The sequence below is a fragment of the Nomascus leucogenys genome, chromosome 22a, assembly GCF_006542625.1.
Source record: "Nomascus leucogenys isolate Asia chromosome 22a, Asia_NLE_v1, whole genome shotgun sequence".
NCBI classification, from domain to species: Eukaryota; Metazoa; Chordata; class Mammalia; order Primates; family Hylobatidae; genus Nomascus; species Nomascus leucogenys.
Window position 1 is genome coordinate 69,915,841 of NC_044402.1, and position 21,558 is coordinate 69,937,398.

At 36.0% G+C, this 21,558-nt stretch overlaps 2 protein-coding genes across 3 annotated transcripts in view; one reads left to right on the forward strand and one right to left on the reverse strand.

Moving 5' to 3' along the window:
• Positions 1-5,039, forward strand: part of PPIG (peptidylprolyl isomerase G) — a 59,093-nt gene extending 54,054 nt beyond the window's left edge. For both annotated transcript variants that reach the window (XM_004093125.3, XM_030802258.1), the window contains exon 14: positions 23-5,039. In XM_004093125.3, the coding sequence (XP_004093173.2) occupies positions 23-1,133 (1,111 nt within the window). In that variant the 3' untranslated portion in view covers positions 1,134-5,039. The remainder of the gene's footprint in view (positions 1-22) is intronic.
• Positions 5,040-9,415: 4,376 nt separating this feature from the next.
• The window catches only part of CCDC173 (coiled-coil domain containing 173), a 53,312-nt gene continuing 41,169 nt past the window's right edge, over positions 9,416-21,558 (reverse strand). Inside the window, exons 6-9 of the mRNA XM_003254228.2 lie at positions 17,693-17,832; positions 14,036-14,228; positions 12,868-13,032; positions 9,416-9,857 (exon numbers count right to left, since the gene is read on the reverse strand). Coding sequence (XP_003254276.1) covers positions 9,519-9,857; positions 12,868-13,032; positions 14,036-14,228; positions 17,693-17,832 — 837 coding nt within the window. The 3' untranslated portion in view covers positions 9,416-9,518. The remainder of the gene's footprint in view (positions 9,858-12,867; positions 13,033-14,035; positions 14,229-17,692; positions 17,833-21,558) is intronic.

The following is a 21,558-nucleotide window of genomic DNA, read 5'->3' on the forward strand; positions in this document are numbered from 1 at the left end:
AATTCTTTTTCTGATTTTTTAGGAGTGAGTTGAATGAAATAAAAGAAAATCAGAGAAGTCCAGTTAGAGTAAAAGAAAGAAAAATAACAGATCATAGGAATGTATCTGAGAGTCCAAACAGAAAAAATGACAAGGAGAAGAAAGTTAAAGACCATAAATCTAACAGCAAAGAGAGAGACATCAGAAGAAATTCAGAAAAAGATGATAAATATAAAAACAAAGTGAAGAAAAGGGCCAAATCTAAAAGTAGGAGTAAGAGCAAAGAGAAATCAAAGAGTAAAGAAAGAGATTCAAAACATAATAGACATGAAGAAAAGAGGATGAGGTCAAGGAGTAAAGGAAGGGATCATGAGAATGTTAAAGAAAAAGAAAAGCAGTCTGATTCTAAAGGAAAAGATCAGGAAAGGAGTAGAAGTAAAGAGAAGTCTAAACAGTTAGAATCAAAGAGTAATGAGCATGATCACAGTAAAAGTAAGGAAAAGGATAGACGCGCACAATCCAGGAGTAGAGAATGTGATATAACTAAAGGTAAACACAGTTATAATAGCAGAACAAGAGAACGAAGCAGAAGTAGGGACAGAAGCAGAAGAGTGCGATCAAGAACCCGTGACAGAGATCGCAGCAGAAGCAAAGAGTACCATAGATACAGAGAACAGGAATACAGGAGAAGAGGACGGTCACGAAGCCGAGAGAGAAGAACAACACCAGGAAGATCAAGAAGTAAAGATAGGAGGAGAAGGAGGAGGGACTCACGGAGCTCAGAGAGAGAAGAAAGTCAAAGCAGAAACAAAGAAAAATACAGAAACCAAGAGAGTAAGAGCTCACACAGAAAAGAAAATTCTGAGAGTGAGAAAAGAATGTACTCTAAAAGTCGTGATCATAATAGCTCAAATAACAGCAGGGAAAAAAAGGCTGATAGAGATCAAAGTCCCTTCTCAAAAATAAAACAAAGCAGTCAGGACAATGAATTAAAGTCCTCCATGTTGAAAAATAAGGAGGATGAGAAGATCAGATCCTCAGTGGAAAAAGAAAACCAAAAATCAAAAGGTCAAGAAAATGACCATGTACATGAAAAAAATAAAAAATTTGATCATGAATCAAGCCCTGGAACAGATGAAGACAAAAGCGGATGAGTGAGTTATATAAACTTACTTCCATTCTGTTTCAGATTTTAAGTTTAAGAGACTTGCTAACGAATGTCCTTTATGTTGTTTTCCTTTTCATTGTTTTTGGGTTGTTTTATGTTTGTCCTTTTTTTTCTTAATGTGGATTTCATTGAGTTGATTTTTTGATAATCTGCAATCTGGATAATTTGTACTGCTAAAGTTTTAATAAACTTGAAATGAGAAAAACACTTTGGTGTAGTACTGTGTGCTGTGTTTAACTATTTTATGTATGCATTACTGTGTTGCAACAATTAGCCAATAGCATCCTAATTTGTTTAGTCAGCCATTTGGTTGCAATGGTTGCAATGCATTGTTGTACAAAAGCTTGTGTTTCTCATGATTAAAGTAACTTTAGAAGCCACTAGAAGACATCTTGTATAGGTTTTCTGATTGCGTTATAAATAGAGGTTTGCAGCGCTTTCTTTTAATTATACAGAAGCAGGGTCCTAATAACCTGAGATCTTAAATCATCACTTTTGATTTTATAGTAATTTGTGCTTTAAAATAGATGTATTTATATTGCACTTCATACTCTATTCTTTATAGTTCAAGCCATAGCTTGTTTCCTATTAATGCTTTTCCTGTCTAGTTGTGTTTTACTTAACTGCCTATAAAAATCATAAGAGTAATTATTTTCAGTTGATGTACTGATTGAGCTTGAGTTGCTGTTATACAGCATTTGACAGGAACTATACCTTGGAAAATCAGATTGTGATTCTCAATTCTGTGTTGCTTTTGGTTTGAAGAGTTTTGGGAACGTTTTAATTATTAATTACCCTTCTCTAAAATTAAAAAAAAAAAAGCTTTTCTCATTAAAACATACCATTTGTGCAGGTCCTTAAGCTATACAGATTCTAAAAATTGTTAGTATTGAGACATTAACTTCTAAGATTTCTCTTTTTTGGCCTCCAACCTATATAGAGTTGAGTGTTAACTCTGCATGGATTTTGTTTGTTCGTTTGTTTTAATTGAACTGACTTCTCTAACTCTCACAGCTGTGAGTTCCAAATGGCAAGAAAATGCATCTTTTCTATATATGTATCACGATAGGCTATAGCATGTTTGTGACTCTGGTTTCTTTCTATTCAGGTGGTTTTATACCATTACTATTAATGTTATTTTAACTTGGCATGTGTAACATTGCCATATAGAGTAGAGTAGAAAGTTGCAAATTTTGATAGTTTACAGAGTTAAACACTAAACATATCCAAAGTCCATTTAGAGTTTTGGGTGTTGTATTTTGCCATTTTTGTGATGTGTGGCCTTTTATTCTGTAATCTCTCTTCTAAATAAAACATTGAACATCCAGCAAACGTAAAACCTGCCTCATTTGAAAAGAAATTTCAAAATTCTAGTTAATAGTATTCTCTAGAGAGTTTTGTACTTTAATATTTGTCAGTGTAGTGTCAGCTCTGTTACCAAGGTAGCTTCTTGGTAAATCCGGTAGCTACTCAATGCTATTTGTACTGAATAAAGCAATTATTAACATGATACTTCGCATTATTGATTAATGCAATATTGATATATTTGGCGTTGTGGTAGCTGTTGCAGAATGAATAGTGTAATGACCATGAGATTGCTTGGAAAATTGTAATACAGATATCCACAATGAATTCTTTCCAAATCTTTTTTTTCTGATGATAAAAGTAGTAGATGTTGATTATAATCCAAGGTGATTGATTCCTTAGAGACTGACCACAAACCCACATTAGGGATAATTGAGTCTGAGTGCCCAAGCTATATAACGTTACATATTTTAAGCGAGTTATTGTTTGTCTTAATTTCAGTTAACTGCATTTTAAAATTGTTGTTATAAACTATTTGAGCTTTAAGAAAGGTGCTATTTAAGAAAGGATTTCTAATAACAGTTAAATATTTTTTTAAGTCCATGCTAAGTAAAAATTCTTAAATGTTGTCTGATCCCAGAGCTTTATCTACTAAGAATTATACATAAGGATTTCCAAATCTTAGAGTTTCAAAAAGTAACCATAGGGGAAAAATTGTAGTAATTTCTATAGGCAGTATTCTGTTTGGGTTATCAAAAGAGCAACCCCATGCTCTGCATTATTTATAGTCCTTGTTTTAAAGTTTTATTAGCTCTCTTTACAGAACAGATGTGAAGGAGTTGAGAGAAGGACAATCAACCAGATTTTATTTTTAGAATATAAAGAACATTTTTTAAATGATTAAACAGCATTAACTGTACCTCAGGATCTGCGCATGCGTCTGAATAGCACACGGCTCAAATGCTCCTTTCCTTTTGTTACATTTAGTAGTTGTGCCATCTTTAGTTTTTGCTTTGAACATTGTTTTCCTAAAAGTCAACTATTACTTTCCCATCAAGTTGGTTTTATAGTTATGTCTAAACTTATGGTTCATGTCAAAGTATTTTTGACTTAATATCCTTTTAAAAATATTTAAACTGATTTATTCCTCAACTGGTGATAGCTGAGAAAATTTTTTCAATATGTAGAATTTTCATGCTTATTTTGTATGAATTATTTTTCTGGGTAAGCCATCTGCCACAGAAATTGACACTACGGTGAGATTAATGTTAATGAAATGAGCAGTAGAGAAGCTGCTGAATTGCTTTAAAACATTCTTTGATTAAATTACTACATAGTTGGTAAGTTCATAGTTTTCTTTTAAGTTACCTAATTGAAGCCCTCAGAAGTTGCAAAGAATTTATCTGATAAATCTGCCTTTGCACAAATGTGATACTGATGCATGGATGGCTTTGCTGAATGACCTTTGATATTTGTGCCTAGTGGAAGGTATGGAGCTAAACAATTAAAGAACTCTTCATTATGGATAGGCACATATTGGATCTCTGGTATTTTGGGTAGTGGTATTAACTTGACAATTCTAATTTATTTTAGTTAGTATATGTAGCAAGTTAGTATGTTTCTTAGTAGTTTATTGTACTTCATTCCAGTTGGTAATACAGTTTTCATCACACTAAACTTTTTATACTAAATTTCTGTAGAAGCTTGTTGGGTTTGCCTTCACCAGAAGGTACTTTAAATACCTACCATATAGCTGATTTGTTATAAAGAAACAAAATGGGTGTTCTTCTGTTTCCTTTTGATTATGTTTACTGTAATTATTTCATTTTGGATTTATACATTTACAGTTGAATAAGGATTATAGGTTGATAAGCTGTTTATTGTGAAAAGATGTGTTTTGTTACAAATACTTGTTTTAAAAATTAATAAGCCCCCAGGAAGTACAGCATTGACTGGCACAACTGCCCATAGTGGGCTTCCCAACTAACTGCCTTCAGTGGATTCAGGCAAGTGCAAAGTCTTTGGCGTGTTGTGTGACAAAGAGGTATATATTAAAGGAAAAGAAAAATGACATGAATAAGAAAATTCCATCAACAGGGTTGGAATAGGGAGTTGTTGAGGGGTTTAGTTTGTTTTAAAAGGTATGGGAGGGAGTGGTGGGGTGGATTTGTGTTTCTGACTTTTTTTCTTTAAGCAAATTCCATATGTTACCAAAAGCACATGCTGTATATTTTCTTCCCCTTTTGTGTGTATATAGTATTTTGAAAGATAATTGAATTGGGTATTTGTATGTGGGATGTACAAAATTGTGGCCGCTCTCTTTGTGGAAGGAAAAAACATAAATGAAGTTAATGCACTTCTTTTCCTAGCCCAAAAGTCACTGTGATTATATTTTTTTAATGAAGTTTAGAAATAAAGCTGTTGTCTTCTCAATTGTAAAATTAGTTTCAAAATGCTGCTTCTCTTATCATTAGTCTAGTAATTGTTGAACTGTTTTCTGCAAACTGCATTTTACAAAATTTAAACTTGGAAGCTGTATTAACTTTTATAGTTAAACATTGTATTAAATAAACTATACTATAATAAACAATTTGGTTTTGTATTTTTTAAATTGTATTATCCAGCCTTTTAAAAATTAAAAGCCAAATAATGAAAATAAAGCAATTAAAACATACTTTTACTCTCAGAGATATACAGGTATTTACATTATGAAAAAACTGGACAAAGAATTTTAACAATTCTGAGCTTTAAGCATTTAGCCAGCAGGGACAATTTCCAGGTTTGAGAATAAGTTCTAATGTAAATATTTAATCATAATACTTCAGATTGTAGTGTGTCTTTTGCCCCAGCAAACTTTTAAGGTTAAGCTCGGAATTTGTATTACTGTCTACTAGATCACTACCATTTGCTTCTTAAGTCCTCCGCATTTTTTTCAGCATTAGGATCGCTGTAATAGATCCTGTGCCTGTAACACTTAGGTGGTGAAGTCATGTAAACATAAATGTTAATTGAATTCTGTAAAACAATTACCTAGTTTGAGGGCTGTTTTTTCTTACATTAGACATATTTAGGGAAAATGCACTTAGTTAACTTGAGAGTGAGTCATTGAAAATATATGCCTAGTTATACTGAATATTGACAATGAAAAAAAGGTATATACCTAGGTAAAAACCTTCTGAACATTCAGTAATTTGTATGTGTTAACAGGTGAACATTAAACTCCCAAAATCTGAAGTGTTCTTAAAAGCTTTATCCAAGGAAATGTATAAAATGTGAGTGCAACAAATGGACTGCAAACTGTGCATTAAAATACTTCAGGCATCAATTTGCTTTTTCTATTTACTTTATAGGTTTCTTTCCTAAACATATTTCCTTACCTGATAACTTTTTGTTATCATTTTGTTTCATAATTTTTACATTTCCCCGCTCCCATCAAAGTCCTGTCAGTAATCAGAATGCCTTGTTCCAATTTATGTCTTTGCCACAGATTTTATCTACAAGTTTCTCTTACCAAATTAGCAGATTAGAGCAGTTGCGTTTCCACTGCTGTGCCATTCAGTTCTTTTTACTGAATTATTTTGTGATTAACATTGTGTAGCCTTACCTTCTCAGTATACTCTAGTAGAAAGCCCAGCCCAATTTAAAGTAAAATAAACTGTATATATAAGGCAGAAAAACTATGTCTGGTGTTTTATGTTATCCACTTAAGCTAAGTTGGTTGTATAACACATTTATGTAATTAACCGTTTTGTAGGAACTTATTTCCTGTTTTATAATATGGGGGAAGATAGCTGTCTAAAGTTACTAATTACCAATTACCACTATATATTGTATTTATGTAATTTAAAGGAAAGGATATATGGCAGAAGTTCCCAGACTTTCTTGGTTCACTTTACCTGTGTGTCTCAGTAATTTTAACATGGTGTTATCCCTGCGCCAGAATAAATACCTGACAGATCGGTTTATTAAATAGTTTAAAAGGCCAGGAGCACACCTATAATCCCATAACTTTGGGAGGCTGAGGCAGGAGGATTTCTTGAGCCCAAGAGCTTGAGGCTGCAGTGAGTTGTGGTTGTGCCACTGCACTCCAACCTGGGCCACAGAGTGAGAACCAGTCTCTAATAAAAAAATAAAAAGTTCACATAGCTAAAGTATATCTAACAACTTAGCCATTTGAAATTTTTAAAAATATTTTTACAGTTCCATTCTTAACCACAATTAGTTACTAATGGAATGTGTGCAAATGTTGGTCACAGCACAACTTCTCAGACCTCAAAATCAGATCACACACACCATCCTCTCCTATAATACATTGATTTTGTGCAATATATGAGTTTTATCCCATCAACTGCTGAAAATCCAGCTTTACAAACAGGATGTCATCAAAAGGCATAGTGCATGTAATATGTTGAACTACTTCAAGCTAGTCTTACAGATGTCAGGTAATTTGTTTCAAAAATTTGTGAGTTCACTGTGGTTCCTCAGTACGCCTTGGCACACAATTTGAGAATCAGTAGATAGTGTTGTTTTAAATAACGAGCTATTTTACTCCTTTAAAACAGTTCATTTTTTAAAACCTGAGGTCCATAAACCCACAAACAGTAACTCAGAATGATGGTTGCCTACAGAATCTGCCATTTTAAAAAAGTATAATCCAGATATACTAAGCCACAATCTTAGATGTATGTTAGTCACTGTGCTGTGCAGTCTATTAGAGGGCACTGTGGAAGTCCTTAAAACTATATGCACAATTGTAGAGTATATGTGTGTGTGTACCTTACTGCTGGAAAAGCCACTAAGTTTTATCAGATTCCAAGAGGCTCATGACATAAGTAATGTTTGCTCTAAGACTTGGTCTCTTATAGAATGATATACTGAACAGTTTACACCTTTACCCAGCATTCCCCTTTGTAGGAATCTATCTCAAAGGTTAACTGACAAAAATATGAAAAAAAGGCAGCTGTTAATTAAAGAATTGATAATCGCAGAAGACTGGAAACCACACAAATATCTATTGGTGTGCCACTGGTTGAATAAAAGGGTACACCCTTGCAAGAGAATACTATGTCAGTTGGAAAAGAAATGAAGATATTTATATCTGCTGTGTTGTGTCTCTAAGCTATATTAAGTGAAAAGAATGAAGTTATTTTGTGTAAGAGTAAAATACATGTGCATTTGCTTTTAAAGAGAAATAAGCAAAGGACACAACAGTGAAATGGCAACCTAAGGAAGGAAAAGTATTTGCAAATCATTTATCTGATAAGGGATCAATCTAGAATACATAATAACTACAACTCAACAACAAAACAAATAACATGAAAAAAATGGGCAAAGGACTTGAACAGATATTTCTCCAAAGATGATGATAGACAAATGGCCAGCAAGCATATGAAAAAACGTTCAACGTCACTAATCCTTAGGGAATGCAAATCAAAATCACAGTGAGATATCATCTCACAGCCACTCAGGATGTCTACTGTCAAAAAAAACATGTTGAGGATGTGCACCTTGTGCACTGTTGGAAATGTAAAATGGTTCAGCTGCTATGGAGAAAAGTATGAGTTTAAAAATTTAGAATTATATGATTCAGCAATTCTACTTCTGGGTATATAGCCAAAAGAACGGAAAGGATCTTAGAGCTATTTGTATGTCCACGTTTAAAGCAGCATTATTCACAATAGCCAAGAGGCGGAAGCAACCCAAGTGTCCATTCATGAAGGAATGAATAAACAAAATGTGATATACATACAATGGAGTATTCAGCTTTAAAAAGGAAGAAAACTGACAAACTACAACATGGATCAATCTTGAGGACCGTACACTAAATGAAATAGTCACAAAAGGACCTATACTGTAGTGGTCAAAATTCACAGAAACAAAGTAGAATGGTGTTTCCCAGTAGCTGAGGGGAGGGGGAAATGGAGACTAGTTGTTTATACAGAGTTTCAGTTGTGCAAGATGAAAAAATTCTGCAGATTGTTCAGCAATATGAATATACTTAACACTATTGAACGATATACTTAGAAATGGTTAAGACATTAAATTAGGTGTTCTGTGTTTTTTACCTCAATAAGAAATGAAAAAAATAAAAAGAAACAATGGGGGAATGCAGTTCACAAAATCACACAAAATTCAGTGGTACTAAGTACATTCACAGTATTGTGTAGCCATGACCATTATCTAGTTCCAGAAGTTTTTGGTGCTCCACCTGGAAACCCCCTACTCATGAAGCAGTCACTCCCCATTCCCCTTCCCCACAGCCCCTGGTAACTGCTAATCTGCTTTGTCTCTTTGGAAACAAGTTTTGTTGTCTAAAGTTGGCAAAACTACATGTAGAATTATTTTAAGTTACCTCAAAACATGATAATGTGCACATGTCTAGTAAGATACACTCTATAAAATAAACCACAAAGAAGTCTTCATTCAATAATCCTATTGTTAGTGTAACAATGCTGGTAATGTTATCTGATACTAACTGCTGAAGGACAAAGCAAATAAGCATATGAATTTCTGCTGAAGAGAAAAGAAATATAAATCAAGGAGAATATTATTCAGCCATAAACCAAAATGAGGCACTGATAAATGGCACAACATGGATGAACCTTGAAAATATGCTAAGTGAAATAAGCCAGACACAAAAGGCCACGGTATGATTCTGTTTATTCAAAATACCCAGTATAGGCAAAGCAGATAAAGTTACCAGGGGCTGTGGGGAAGGGGAATGGGGAGTGACTGCTTAATGAATGGGTATGGAGTTTCTAGTAAGAGCACTGAAAAATTCTGGAACTACACAATGGTCATGGCTACACAATATTTTGAATGTACTTAATACCACTGAATGTACATTTAAAAAGTAAATTTTACTTGTGTATTTTACCACAGTTAAAAAAATAATCTCAAAATTGGGGTTTTATATATACCCAAAAGAAATACTGAGAACAATCAATTAAATCAGACATAATTGTACTTAGATGAAGAACAGCTTTATTAACAGAAATCCATTTACATTTGAAGCTCATATATGCTACAACTCAGTCTTCTCAATGTTAAAAATAATTTTTTTCTACTATGTAAAACCTAGCCTTCTCTTTGACTTTTGAAAATTATATTTTGGTCCCTGAGAGTTATAAAAAGGGAGCTGGACTCCAGTAATATCATTTGCCTGATAGCTGGGTCTTAATCCACCTCTGTCCACAAACACTGGTCCACGGCCACCTCCAGGTCCTTCCTGTACAGCTTTTACAAGAGGGTAAATATATTTATTTGTTGTTTCCGATTCAAGTTCAATTACCTCTCTGGCATAGTCCTGAAATTCTTTCTCCTTTTCAGCCACAAGAGCTTCAGTAAGTCTGCAATAATCTAATTCTGCTTGTTTTGCTTGCTTTGCATTAAACTTATTTTTGGCCTATTTGGGAAAGAAAGGAAATATAACTTAATATTGGTTAAGAACATGAACTTTCTAAATATACATAGCATTTGAAACTGTGGGTATAATTTTCTAAACTCATTGATACTTTACAAGTTCTGATTTAACAACTATATACTATCATTTATTTCGGAATCTTTCCTATCATGCTCAAAGTAGTGGTGCAATGAAACCTTTATTAATAGCCTTATGTGATACATTTGCAAATAACACAGTGAAGTAGCAAAAATTAGAAATTTAGATAAAACTCAGGTAACTGAGTTTAGAGTTTAGATAAAACTCAGGTAACTGAGTTTCAACCACTTACAAGATGTGAACTTTGGTGATTTAGAATGCACACCCACCATTGTCTCTAACCATCCACTCTTCTGGAGGAATTCACTAAACTCTACTGTGCTGGGTCAGCCCTATATACCATGTCCCCAGCCACATAAGATTAAATCAGCAGTGAATATCTGGACTAAAACCATTTACATTATCTATTTCCCAAAAATTTAAAATTGGAACAATGAGTGACATTTATCAATGTAGGTTGAGAAGGCACTGAGTGGAGTAAGTAGGCAATTTGCCAAAAGCCAATTTACCAATATTTTATACAAATTTTGTCTTTTAATCCTTTATATTAATTTACATTGGATGAGATTCTTTTTATGGCTTTTCTGTGATGCTCTGGTTGGTAACTTTTCATTTTGTATTCTCTGTGGCATTTTAAGAAATGTTGAGTTTATTTTTTAAAATAACAGTTACTTTGACTACTTAGGAATATATTTAATATTCATAAAAATATTTCTCAAAATCCAAAATGTTAGCATAAAACAGTAGCCCAAACCTGATATCTACCATAAATTTAAATTTTTGTTGGAATAGAGCAATCATTATTAGTGTGAAGTATCAAATTTTTCATTATTGAGTGCTACAATTCAAAATTCAGTTTACATACTATTTGTGAAATTGGGGATAAAATACCAGAGTTTTAAAAAGTAGAAAATGACAATAAGATTGGAGAAAAAGTCAAAAAAAGGTTAAAATATATCTCTAATCAAAGGTAAAATGCTAATATTTGGGAACTTAATAAGCAGCAATTTGGATATGTTAGTTTAGTAAATGTAGAAAAATAGTGAGGGAACAGAACCATTTGAAGCACAGAAAGGAAGTGACAACGGAAGGAGAGAATTACTATGATGGAACATGATTGGTACCTCACATTTGATATGCATTAAGCATAAATATAAATTTATAAAGAAAAATTTCCAAAAAATTAAGTTTAAAATCCTAAAAAATGCTAACAGATGAAGGTAAAGTACCTTCCAAGTACATTTGGAAGATAATAGCTAATTAACTATCTGAAAACTGGAAAATAAGGCAAAAAAAACAAGTATCCTGTTTTTTCTTTAAAAATTGTACCTAAGAGGAATCAAGTATTTGATCAAGAAAACTTCTTAAAGACTTCAACAAGTAAATCAGAAGGATTCCAAATACTGATCTTATTTGATCGTGATTGAAACAACAAACTATTTTGGCACCTGGCCAAAAATTTAAAACTTTTATACATCAAAGATATTATCAACGGAGTGAAAAGGTAACTCATGGAATGGGAGAAGACATTTGCAAATCATGTATCTGATAAGAGATTTAATATACAGAATATTTTTAAAACTTATAAAACCCAACAACAAAAAATCCAATTAAAAAATGGAGGCCGGGCGCAGTGGCTCATGCTTGTAGTCCTAGCATTTTGGGAGGCCAGGGTGGGCACTTCAGGTCAGGAGTTCGAGACCAGCCTGGACAACATGGTGAAACCCCATCTCTGCTAAAAATACAAAAATTATCCCAGCATGGTGGTGGGCACCTGTAATCCCAGCTACTTGGGAGGCTGAGGCAGGAGAATTGCTTGAACCCTGGAGGCAGAGGTTGCAGTGAGCTGAGAGCCGGTATCATGCCACTGCACTCCAGCCTGGGCAACAGAGCAAAACTCCGTCTCAAAAAAAAAAAAAAAGTGAAAACCAAACAGAAAAGGACAAATATTGTGAGATTCCATTTATGAGGTACCTAGAATAATCAAATTCATTGAGATAGTAAAACAGAGGTTACCCAGACTGGAGAAAAGAGGGGATAGGGAGTTACTGTTTAACATGTACAGAGTTTTAGTACAGGATGATGAAAAACCCTGGAGATGTATAGTGACGATGATCAATGTGAATGTACTCAATGCCTCTGAACTGTACACTTAACCATGCTTAAAATGGTACTTTTTATGTTATGTATATTTTACCACAATAGAAATCAATTTTAAAAAACTCAGCACTAAGAAAACAACCCAATTAAAAATTGGCAACACTCTTAAATAGACAGTTCACAAAAGAAGGTATGCAGATGGCTAGGAAGGATGTGAAAAAATGTCCATTATCTTTGGTCATAAGAGAAATGTAAAATAAAGCCATAAGATATCACTATACTAGAATAGTTAAAATTAAGGGATGACAATATCAAGTGTTGATGAGTATGTGGAGTAAGTTGTGCTCGCATACATTGCTGGTAGGAATGGAAAATGGTACAGCCATTTCAAAAACAGGTTTTAGTTACAAATGATTGGATGCTAGGTCCTCTACACATCTTTTAAAATCTGATATCTCCATTCACCTCAAATCTGAAACCTATGAGATCCCAATCAACATAGTCTCTGAGATATGGGAAAAAAGTAAAACAAGATGAGCATTATGGCCTCCACATGCATTTGTATTTTCTTTAATATTTACTGAAGTATAATAGACACTAAAGAAGGATAAACATTCATTTAAACGATAAAACTCACATGGGAACTTCACTGGACATAGAAACAAACCTCACATTTTTAATATATTTTATTGTGTCATAACCATAATGACCATTTTTTCTTACCTGATGAAACTGCTTGGGAGTAGAAAACTAGTATGAATTCTGTATTATATACTTATTACTAACGTAATTATAAACATTCAGGAATAATTACCATTTGCTGAATATGGGCATCTTGAACCTCTTGATGTTCTTTATCAGCTTTGCATTTTTTCTCCTTTTCATGTTCCCAGAAAATCTGATCTGCTTTCATGACAGCCAGCAATTGTTCTTTAGCCTCTATTTTTCTTTGTCTTTCTTCTTCCTCTTTATTTTTCATCTAGATGTTTAAAGGCAAAGGAAACAAATTAAAACCAGTTATAGCAACCAGTCTTGTCTGAAAAGGCACAGAGTCAGAGAGTTGAAGCAGAGGAGGGTCAGCCAGGAGCAATGCAGGAACAGAAAAGTGCATGCACCTGGGGTGGTTCCCATGTGGCCAGTTTACTTTCTTTTTGTTCTATTTCCTGAATATCAGAAAACACCCAAGTGCTATAGGACAATCCTTATTGGCTTGAAAAAGAAAATACAGGAAAAGAAAAGCAAGATCTTCTCAAGGAAGGGAAATGTATGTAAGTAAAAAATTAATTGCTCCAGCCATACGCGGTGGCTCACACCTGTAATCTCAGCACTTTGGGAGGCCGAGGTGGGCAGATCACCTCGGGAGGTTGGGAGTTCGAGACCAGCCTGACCAACATGGAGAAATCCTGTCTCTACTAAAAATACAAAATTAGCCAGGCATGGTGGTGCATGCCTGTAATCTCAGCTACTCTGGAGATTGAGGCAGGAGAATTGCTTGAACCCAGGAGGCGGAGGTTGCAGTGAGCTGAGATTGCACCACTGCACTCCAGCCTGGGCAACAAGAGCAAAACTCTGTCTCAAAAAAAAAAAAAAAAAAAAAAATTGCTCCAATGTGTATAAACTATCCAAATTAAATGTTATGACAGTCATGTAAGATATAAGTTTTGAAATATTAAGAAACAGAAACATGTATAATTTTTACATGGTTTGTCTTTAAAACATACAAATGAAAAGTATACCAAATAACCTTTGCGTTTCAGATGGTTCTGAAACAGAAGAGATTATTACTTTGCATCTATAAATATCTTTTTTGTAACTCATGTTATCTTTGTTAGGAAGTAAACATTGTCCAATTTCAAAAACATAGGAAGATAATTCATACATTGTTTTTAATATCTTGGCTGGTTTTTGGTTAGAGAGGCAGATGAGATGGAAAACAGTGGAAAGGTCCTGTCTATTTTTATTTTCATAATTGAATTGTTTACCACAATGGCTCTATATTCGGCAATTGTTTTTAATTCTGCTTTGTTTTTTTCATCTTTTTCTCTTTCTCTTTTTTCCCATTCAGCCTCAGCTTCTGCAATATCTCTAGCAATAATCATATCTTCATTGTCAGCTTTCTCTTTCAATAGTTCACTCAGGAAGTTATGTATTCTTTCTCTTCGTTTCTCCATAAGCCTATAACAAAATAACCATACTCGTCAAATCTTCATGAACAGATGTCCAGTGGAGCCAACATAATTTAATTAGGGAGTCTGAGATATTTTGCAGTCTTTTACAAAACTAACAGGAGCCCCATTGCTCCTTACATATATTAAGTGGACATTATTTTTTAACTATAAAGTAACATATATTCTAAAATCCAAAGACAGTAATATGTATAATACATCTGTGTGTGTGTGTGTGTGTGTGTGTGTGTGTGTGTGTGTGTAAGAAATAAGATCTTAAAATTATCTACATTGAAAAATATTTTAGGCCAGGTGTGGTAGCTCATGCGTGTAATCCCAACACTTTGGGAGGCTGAGGTGGTAGGATCGCTTGAGCCCAGGAGTTAAGAGACCAGCCTGGGCAAGACGGCAAGACCCCATCTCCACAGATTTTTTAAGCTGGGCGTGGTGGCTCATACCTGTAATTCCAGCACTTTGGGAGGCCGAGGCGAGCAGATCACGAGGTCAGGAGTTCGAGACTAGCCTGACCAACATGGTGAAACCCCGTCTCTACTAAAAATACAAAAATTAGCTGGGCGTGGTGGCAGTCGCCTGTAATCCCAGCTACTCAGGAGGCTGAGGCAGGAGAATCGCTTGAACCCAGGAGGCGTAGGTTGCAGTGAGCCGAGATCACACCACTGCACTCCAGCCTGGGCGACAGAGCGAGACTCTGTCTCAAAAAAAAAAAAAAAATTTCGCCAAGCGCAGTGGCACAGACCTGTAGTCCCAGCTACTCAGGAGGCTGAGGCAGGAGGATTGCTTGAGCCCAGGGGTTCAAGGTGGCAGTGAGCTGTGTACCACTGTACTCCAGCCTGAGTGACAGAGTGACTCTATTAAAAAAAAATTAAAAGAAAAAAAATTTTTTTTTAGACTGAGTCTGTCACCCAGGCTGGAGTGCAGTGGCACAATCTCAGCTCACTGCAACCTCCGCCTCCTGGGTTCAAGCGATTCTCCTGCCTCAGCCCAGCTAGTTTTTGCATTTTTAGTAGAGAGGGAGTTTCACCATGTACCCAGGCTGATCTTGAACTCTTGACCTCAAGTGATCCGCCCGCCTCGGCCTCCCAAAATGCTGGGATTACAGGTGTGAGCCACTGCACCTGGCCACAGAAAATATTTCAATATTTTATCAGACTACCCTGCTTACTCTATCATTGGAGGCTGAGGCTATAAAAGGCCTTTATTTAAATAAAATCAAGGAAATAATCTAATAAAAGTTATCAAAATCCTAAATATCCATCCCCTCACAATACTCTGTCTGGAATTTATTCACAGCACTTTTTTAACTTGATCTGTTTAAATTTCTCCCTTTACACTATAAGGTTCCTTTTTTTTTTAAGAGACAGGATCTTGCTATGCTGGCCAGGCTGGTCTCAAACTCCTGGCCTCAAGCAATCCTCCTACTTTGGCCTCTCAAATTCGCTATGAGATTCCTCAGGTCAGAAATTGAATGGGTCCTCTGTCTAGTTAAGAGCTAAGCATGTGCCTGGTATATCATAAGAATAAATACATCTTGTTAAATCGGGGCATTTTTATTTATGAAATTGCATAAAAAATAATTTTGTTGTGACAAATTCACTTAGTGCATTGGCAAAGCAACATGTGAGAAATGATGAGAAAGGATACAGTGCATACTCCAAGGAAATTACAATTTAAAGTGGAGAAGACATTTATGCAAATGTCTTTATAGTTATACAACAGATAATAAATGCCATGAGAAAGCTAGAAAATGATATGCACAAATGAGAAAAAAAGCCTTCAGAGAAAAGGTGACATTTCTGGTAGAATTCCAAAAAATAGTATTTTAAACAGTTTTATTGATTGCTTACTATGCTCCTGACACTATTCCAGGTGCTGGGGACAGACATAACTGAACAAAAACATTAGAAGTCGGGCATGGTGGTGCGCACCTTTAGTCCCAACTACTCAAGAGGCTGAGATAGAAGGATCCCTTGAGGCTATGAGGTTAAGGCTACAGGGTACTGTGATCATGCCTGTGAATGGTCATTGTCCTCCACCCTGGGCAACATAGCAAGACCTCATCTCTAAAAAAAAGTTTTAATAAAAATAAAAATCTCTGCCCTCATGGGGCTTTCATGATTGCTGGAGGAGAGGGACAGTAAACAAAATAAATAGTTTTAAAAAATAGCCAGGCGCGGTGGCTCACGCCTGTAATCCCAGCACTTTGGGAAGCCGAGGCGGGCGGATCACGAGGTCAGGAGATTGAGACCATCCTGGCTAACATGGTGAAACCCTGTCTCTACTAAAAATACAAAAGAAAAATTAGCCAGGCCTGGTGGCGGGCTCCTGTAGTCCCAGCTACTTGGGAGGCTGAGGCAGGAGAATGGCATGAACCCGGGAGGCAGAGATTGTGCCACTGCACTCCAGCCTGGGCGACAGAGCGAGACTCCGTCTCAAAAAAAAAAAAAAAAAAAAAAAAAATATATATATATATATATGTATATATAGTGCTATATATCAAGCAATGAGGGCGAGGAAAGCAGGTAAAGTGATAAGCAATTGGGGAGGGGGTATAATTTTAAATAAGGTAGTCAGAGAAAGCCTCAATGAGAAGGTAATATTTAAGTACAGATCTGAAAGAGTTAAGAAAGCAAGTTACATGCTCTCTGGAGGTGAGCATTCCCTAGAGCAGGCAGAGGCCAGTCCAGTGCAGGTGAGAAGAGGGAGAGGAGGGAATAGTAAGAGAAGAGGTCTGAGGGATAAGGCTGGGAGGGATGAGCTGGGAAGATGGAAATTTGGGTAGGTGGAGAGCCTTATGGGCCATTGTAAAGACTAAGTGAGATGTGAAGCCATCAGAGGATTTTGCACAAGGGGAAAGCATGATTTAGACAGAAACCCCCTGTACTGCAATCTGGCCTCCTACTCTTTATCTCTATACCCCATACCAAACTGCTCACTAATATAAGCAGTGTCCTCTAAATCTGATGAATACTTCATTTTAAAAATTGTACTTAATCCCATTGCGACCTAACACTGATGACTGCTCCCTTCTTACTGAGACTCTTCTCCCTGATGTTTCCCTGGTTTTCCTCCAATCTCTGGAAACTATTCATTGGTCTTCACGTTATCTTCTTTTTCCACTTGACTCTTAAATGGACTTCCCTAGGGACTATGCCACCTTCATTTCTTACCTACCCACCCTAGGTGAGCTCATCTGTATCCACAACTCCAACTACCACTTATATACCAAAGGCTCACAAAGCCATCTTCAGCTTATACTTCTTCTGGGATGGCAGATCAGCGTTTCTGACCACCTACAAGATGATGTCCTCACACCCATGTCCCAAACTGAAATCAAGTCACTGAATGCTCTAGTCATATATAAAATAAGACCTCTGTTCCTAAAGACTACTCTCATAATCATAAAATCATAATAATTTCAGATAGTACTTTATTATACACATTATTAAAGCCTACCTGTGTGTTTCAGCCTCTTTTTCTTTCCCCATTTGTATAAGACACTTTTTTGCTTTGATGAATTTTCTAATCTTTTCATCTTCTTCCTCTTGCTGCTGTTGCTCTACAGCTTTGATAATATGTTTATCCTGCATATGTTCCTTGGGGGAAAAACTGTATATATTAACTTATCACAAAGAAAAATATCTTTCAACATATCAATAGCTAACAAGAATCTGTCAAATGGTCACAGCTTCTGACCCAGTTATTTCTCTCCTGGAAATTTTATCCCAAAGAGATGATCAGAGAAGTGCATAAAGATTTATGTGCCATGCACTTTATCTCAAAATTATTTATAATAGCAAAAAAATGGAAACAACCTCTAAATATTCAATCATAGAGAATAATCATTGAGAATATAGTTAAATAAATCATACTCTCAATTACATGAGATGTGATTCAAATAATATAATCAATAAGTAGGTGGGGGAAAGCAGAATATGTAACATTACATAGTATATTCCAATTTCACAAATACATGTAAGTACAACTTTACAATGTATAAATGACAGGAAGAAATGTGTCAAATGTTAACAGTAGTTATCCCTGTGGTATGAGATAATAGGTACATTTTATATCTTCTTAATGCTTTTCTGTATTTCTCTTCAAGTATCTCGTGTCTTTAAAGTATGTAATTTAAAATAATTGTATGATAAGAAAAAATACACCAAATATATATAAAGTTCATTTAATGTTTGAAGTCATATGGTTCAAAAACCAAAAATGTTTTTCACATACACAGTGTAGCGAGCGTCCTTCCACTCCATCCACTATGTCTCTTCCTAATCCTCCCTCCAGACTCAAATCACTATTGCTAGTTTCTTGTCCAAACTTTGCTTTTGCATACATATAAGAAAATACAGATATGTATTCTAACAAAAATTGTAAAAGTAGGTCACTAGTATTTAAAACAAAAAGTAAAATCTGTTCATATTAGCATATGTTCTATCTCAGCCTGAGTTAGCCATCATAAAAACAGATGCCATTGAGCACAATAGCCTGAATATATAGATATATTAGTATATTCTGTTATTTAGACAGGGTATCTGTTGCCCAGGGTGCAGTGGCATGATCATAGCTCATGAAAGCCTTGAACTCTGGGGCTCAAGGGAAACTCCCACCTCAGCCTCCAGAGTAGCTGGGGACAGGCACGAGCCACCGTGCCTGGCATACTCTGTTATTATGTAAATAGAAACCAATTCAAGGTAAAAGTTGTTAGGGGCATCACTTAATCTTCCAATATATTTATCACTCAGGGTCTACTATGTGCCCAGCACTCTTAACTAATCTCCTATTTTATGAGTTAATTTTAAAAGCCTGTAATCTGGTTAGGAGATATATTGGTCAATATAATCAATATGAAAAACTAAAGCAAACAGCAAACTATTAAAAGTGATTGTTTTGGATAATTCCTTACATGTTTTATTTTGCTGTTTTCTCCAAGTTTATTCTAATATTCACATTTTATAATACAAAAAAATAGAGTTAATTAACACAGAGTTAATTCTCATTTTTCGATATTGAAAGCTTAAGCTCAAGGTCATATAGCCAGTAAATGGCAGAGTTAGCATTAAAAACTAGGTCTGTCCTACTCCAAGCCTACTTGGAGACATAAAAATTATTCCACCCATTAACCAAGAATTAGATTTTAATGACAACAACAACAACATTTCAAGTAAAAGTCTTAGGAATTAAAATTTTCATAGCTAAAATAAAAAATTTAATAGAAGACTTAGAATACAAAGTTGAAACTCAGTAGAACAAAAAGAAAACGGCAGAAACAATTAGTTACCTAAGCTTCATTCGCAGCAGGACCCAGATTTTATTCAGGGTAGAAATATGCTCAGCTAAAAGACTACATGTCCAGCTTTCTTTTCAGCCAGGGGTAACAAAATTATGACCAATGAGATTCAGGGAAAACTATTAAGTGGGACTTCTTGGAAAATTCCTTAAAAGAAGAACAGCCTGGGCAACATACCAGAACCCATCTCTACAAAAGAGACCAGAAAAATTAGACAGGTATGGCAGCACATGCCTGTAGTCCCAGCTACCAGGCAGGCTGAGGTGGGAGGATCACTTAAGCCCAGGGAGTCAAGGCTGCAGTGAGCCAACATCGTGCCACTGCACTCCAGCCTGGGAAACAGAGTGAGACCCTGTCTCAGAAAAAGAGGAAGAGGAAGAGGAAGAAGAGGAAGAAGAAGGAGGAGGAGGAGAAGAGAGGAAGAAGAGGAGGAAAGGAAGAAGAAAGAGGAAAGGAGGAGGAGGAGAAGGAGGAGGAGGATGAAGTAGAGAAGGAGGAGGACGAGGAAGAGGAGGAGGAGGATGAAGTAGAGAAGGAGGAGGACGAGGAAGAGGAGGAGGAGGATGAAGTAGAGGAGGAGGAGGAGAAGGTGGTGGAGAAGGAGGTGCAGGAGGAGGAGGAGGAGAAGGAGGAGGAGACGGAGATAGGAAATAGAGTATTCCCTTTTGACCTTCATCCTTTCTTCCTTCTTGCTATCCAGAATGTGGACATGAGGGCTGAAACTCCAGCAGCTATTCAGGGCCATGAGGCAAACTTGAGGACAGATGCCATCTATGTACAAAGAATAACAGAGTAGACCGGGCATGGTGGCTCACACCTGTAATCCCAGCACTTTGGGAGGCTGAGGCAGGCAGATCACCTGAGGTCAGGAGTTCAAGACCAGCCTGGCCAACATGGTGAAAACCCATCGCTACTAAAAACACAAAAATTAGTGGGGTATGGCGGTGGGTGCCTGTAATCCCAGCTACTTGGAAGGATGAGGTAGGGAGAATTGCTTGAACCCAGGAGGCAGAGGTTGCAGTGAGCTGAGATCATGCCACTGTACTCCAGCCTGGGTGACAGAATAAGACTCCATCTCAAAAAAAAAAAAAAAAAAAAAAAGAACAGAGTAAAAAAAAAAAAGAAGGTGTCGAAGGTGTCTTAGTCCCTATTAACTCTATAGCTGCCATTACCAGACACCCCTGCACTTTAAACCTGTATGTTATTTTAGGTTTTCTATCATGCATTTAAGCCTTCTCTTAACTAATGAGAAAAGATTCTTAGACATTAGAGCATTATTTCAAAAAATCCAATGTCTATCAGAGGGATTCTAGAACAACAGAAAGATAAAATGGGAGGGGACAAAATTATCTAAGAAATAAAACAATAAAAATTCTCAGGATGAAAGAAATATGAGTTTCCAGAATAAATAAAAGCATCAACTGAATGCCCAGAAAAATGAATGAAGGCATATAATTCAAGGCACATCTGTAAAATTTTGGAGCACCAGAGATAAAGACAGGACCCTAAAACCATTCAGACAGAAAGAAGAAAAAGAAAAAAAGAAAAATGGCCGGACGCAGTGGCTCACGCTTGTAATCACAGCACTTCAGGAGGCCAAGGCGGACGGATCACTTGAGGCCAAGAGTTCGAGAGCAGCCTAGCCAACATGGCGAAACCCTGTCTCTATTAAAAGTACAAAAATTAGCCGGGTTATGTGGCACATGCCTGTAATCCCAGCTACTCGGGAGGCTGAGGCACAAGAAATGCTTAAGCCCGGGAGGCAGAGGTTGCAGCAGTGAGCCAAGATCATACCACTGCACTCCAGCCAGGGAGGCAGGGTGAAACTGTCTCAAAACAAAATGAAACAAAAAAAAAAAAAAGAAAAGTAAAAATGATTACATATGTCAGAAGAAGATCATCAATGGTATCATACTTTTCAATAGCAATACTGGATGCCAGAGGAATATAAAACAATACAAAATTCTGAATTCTGAACCCAGAATTCTATAACCAATCAAACTATAAATCATGCATGGCTTTAAAA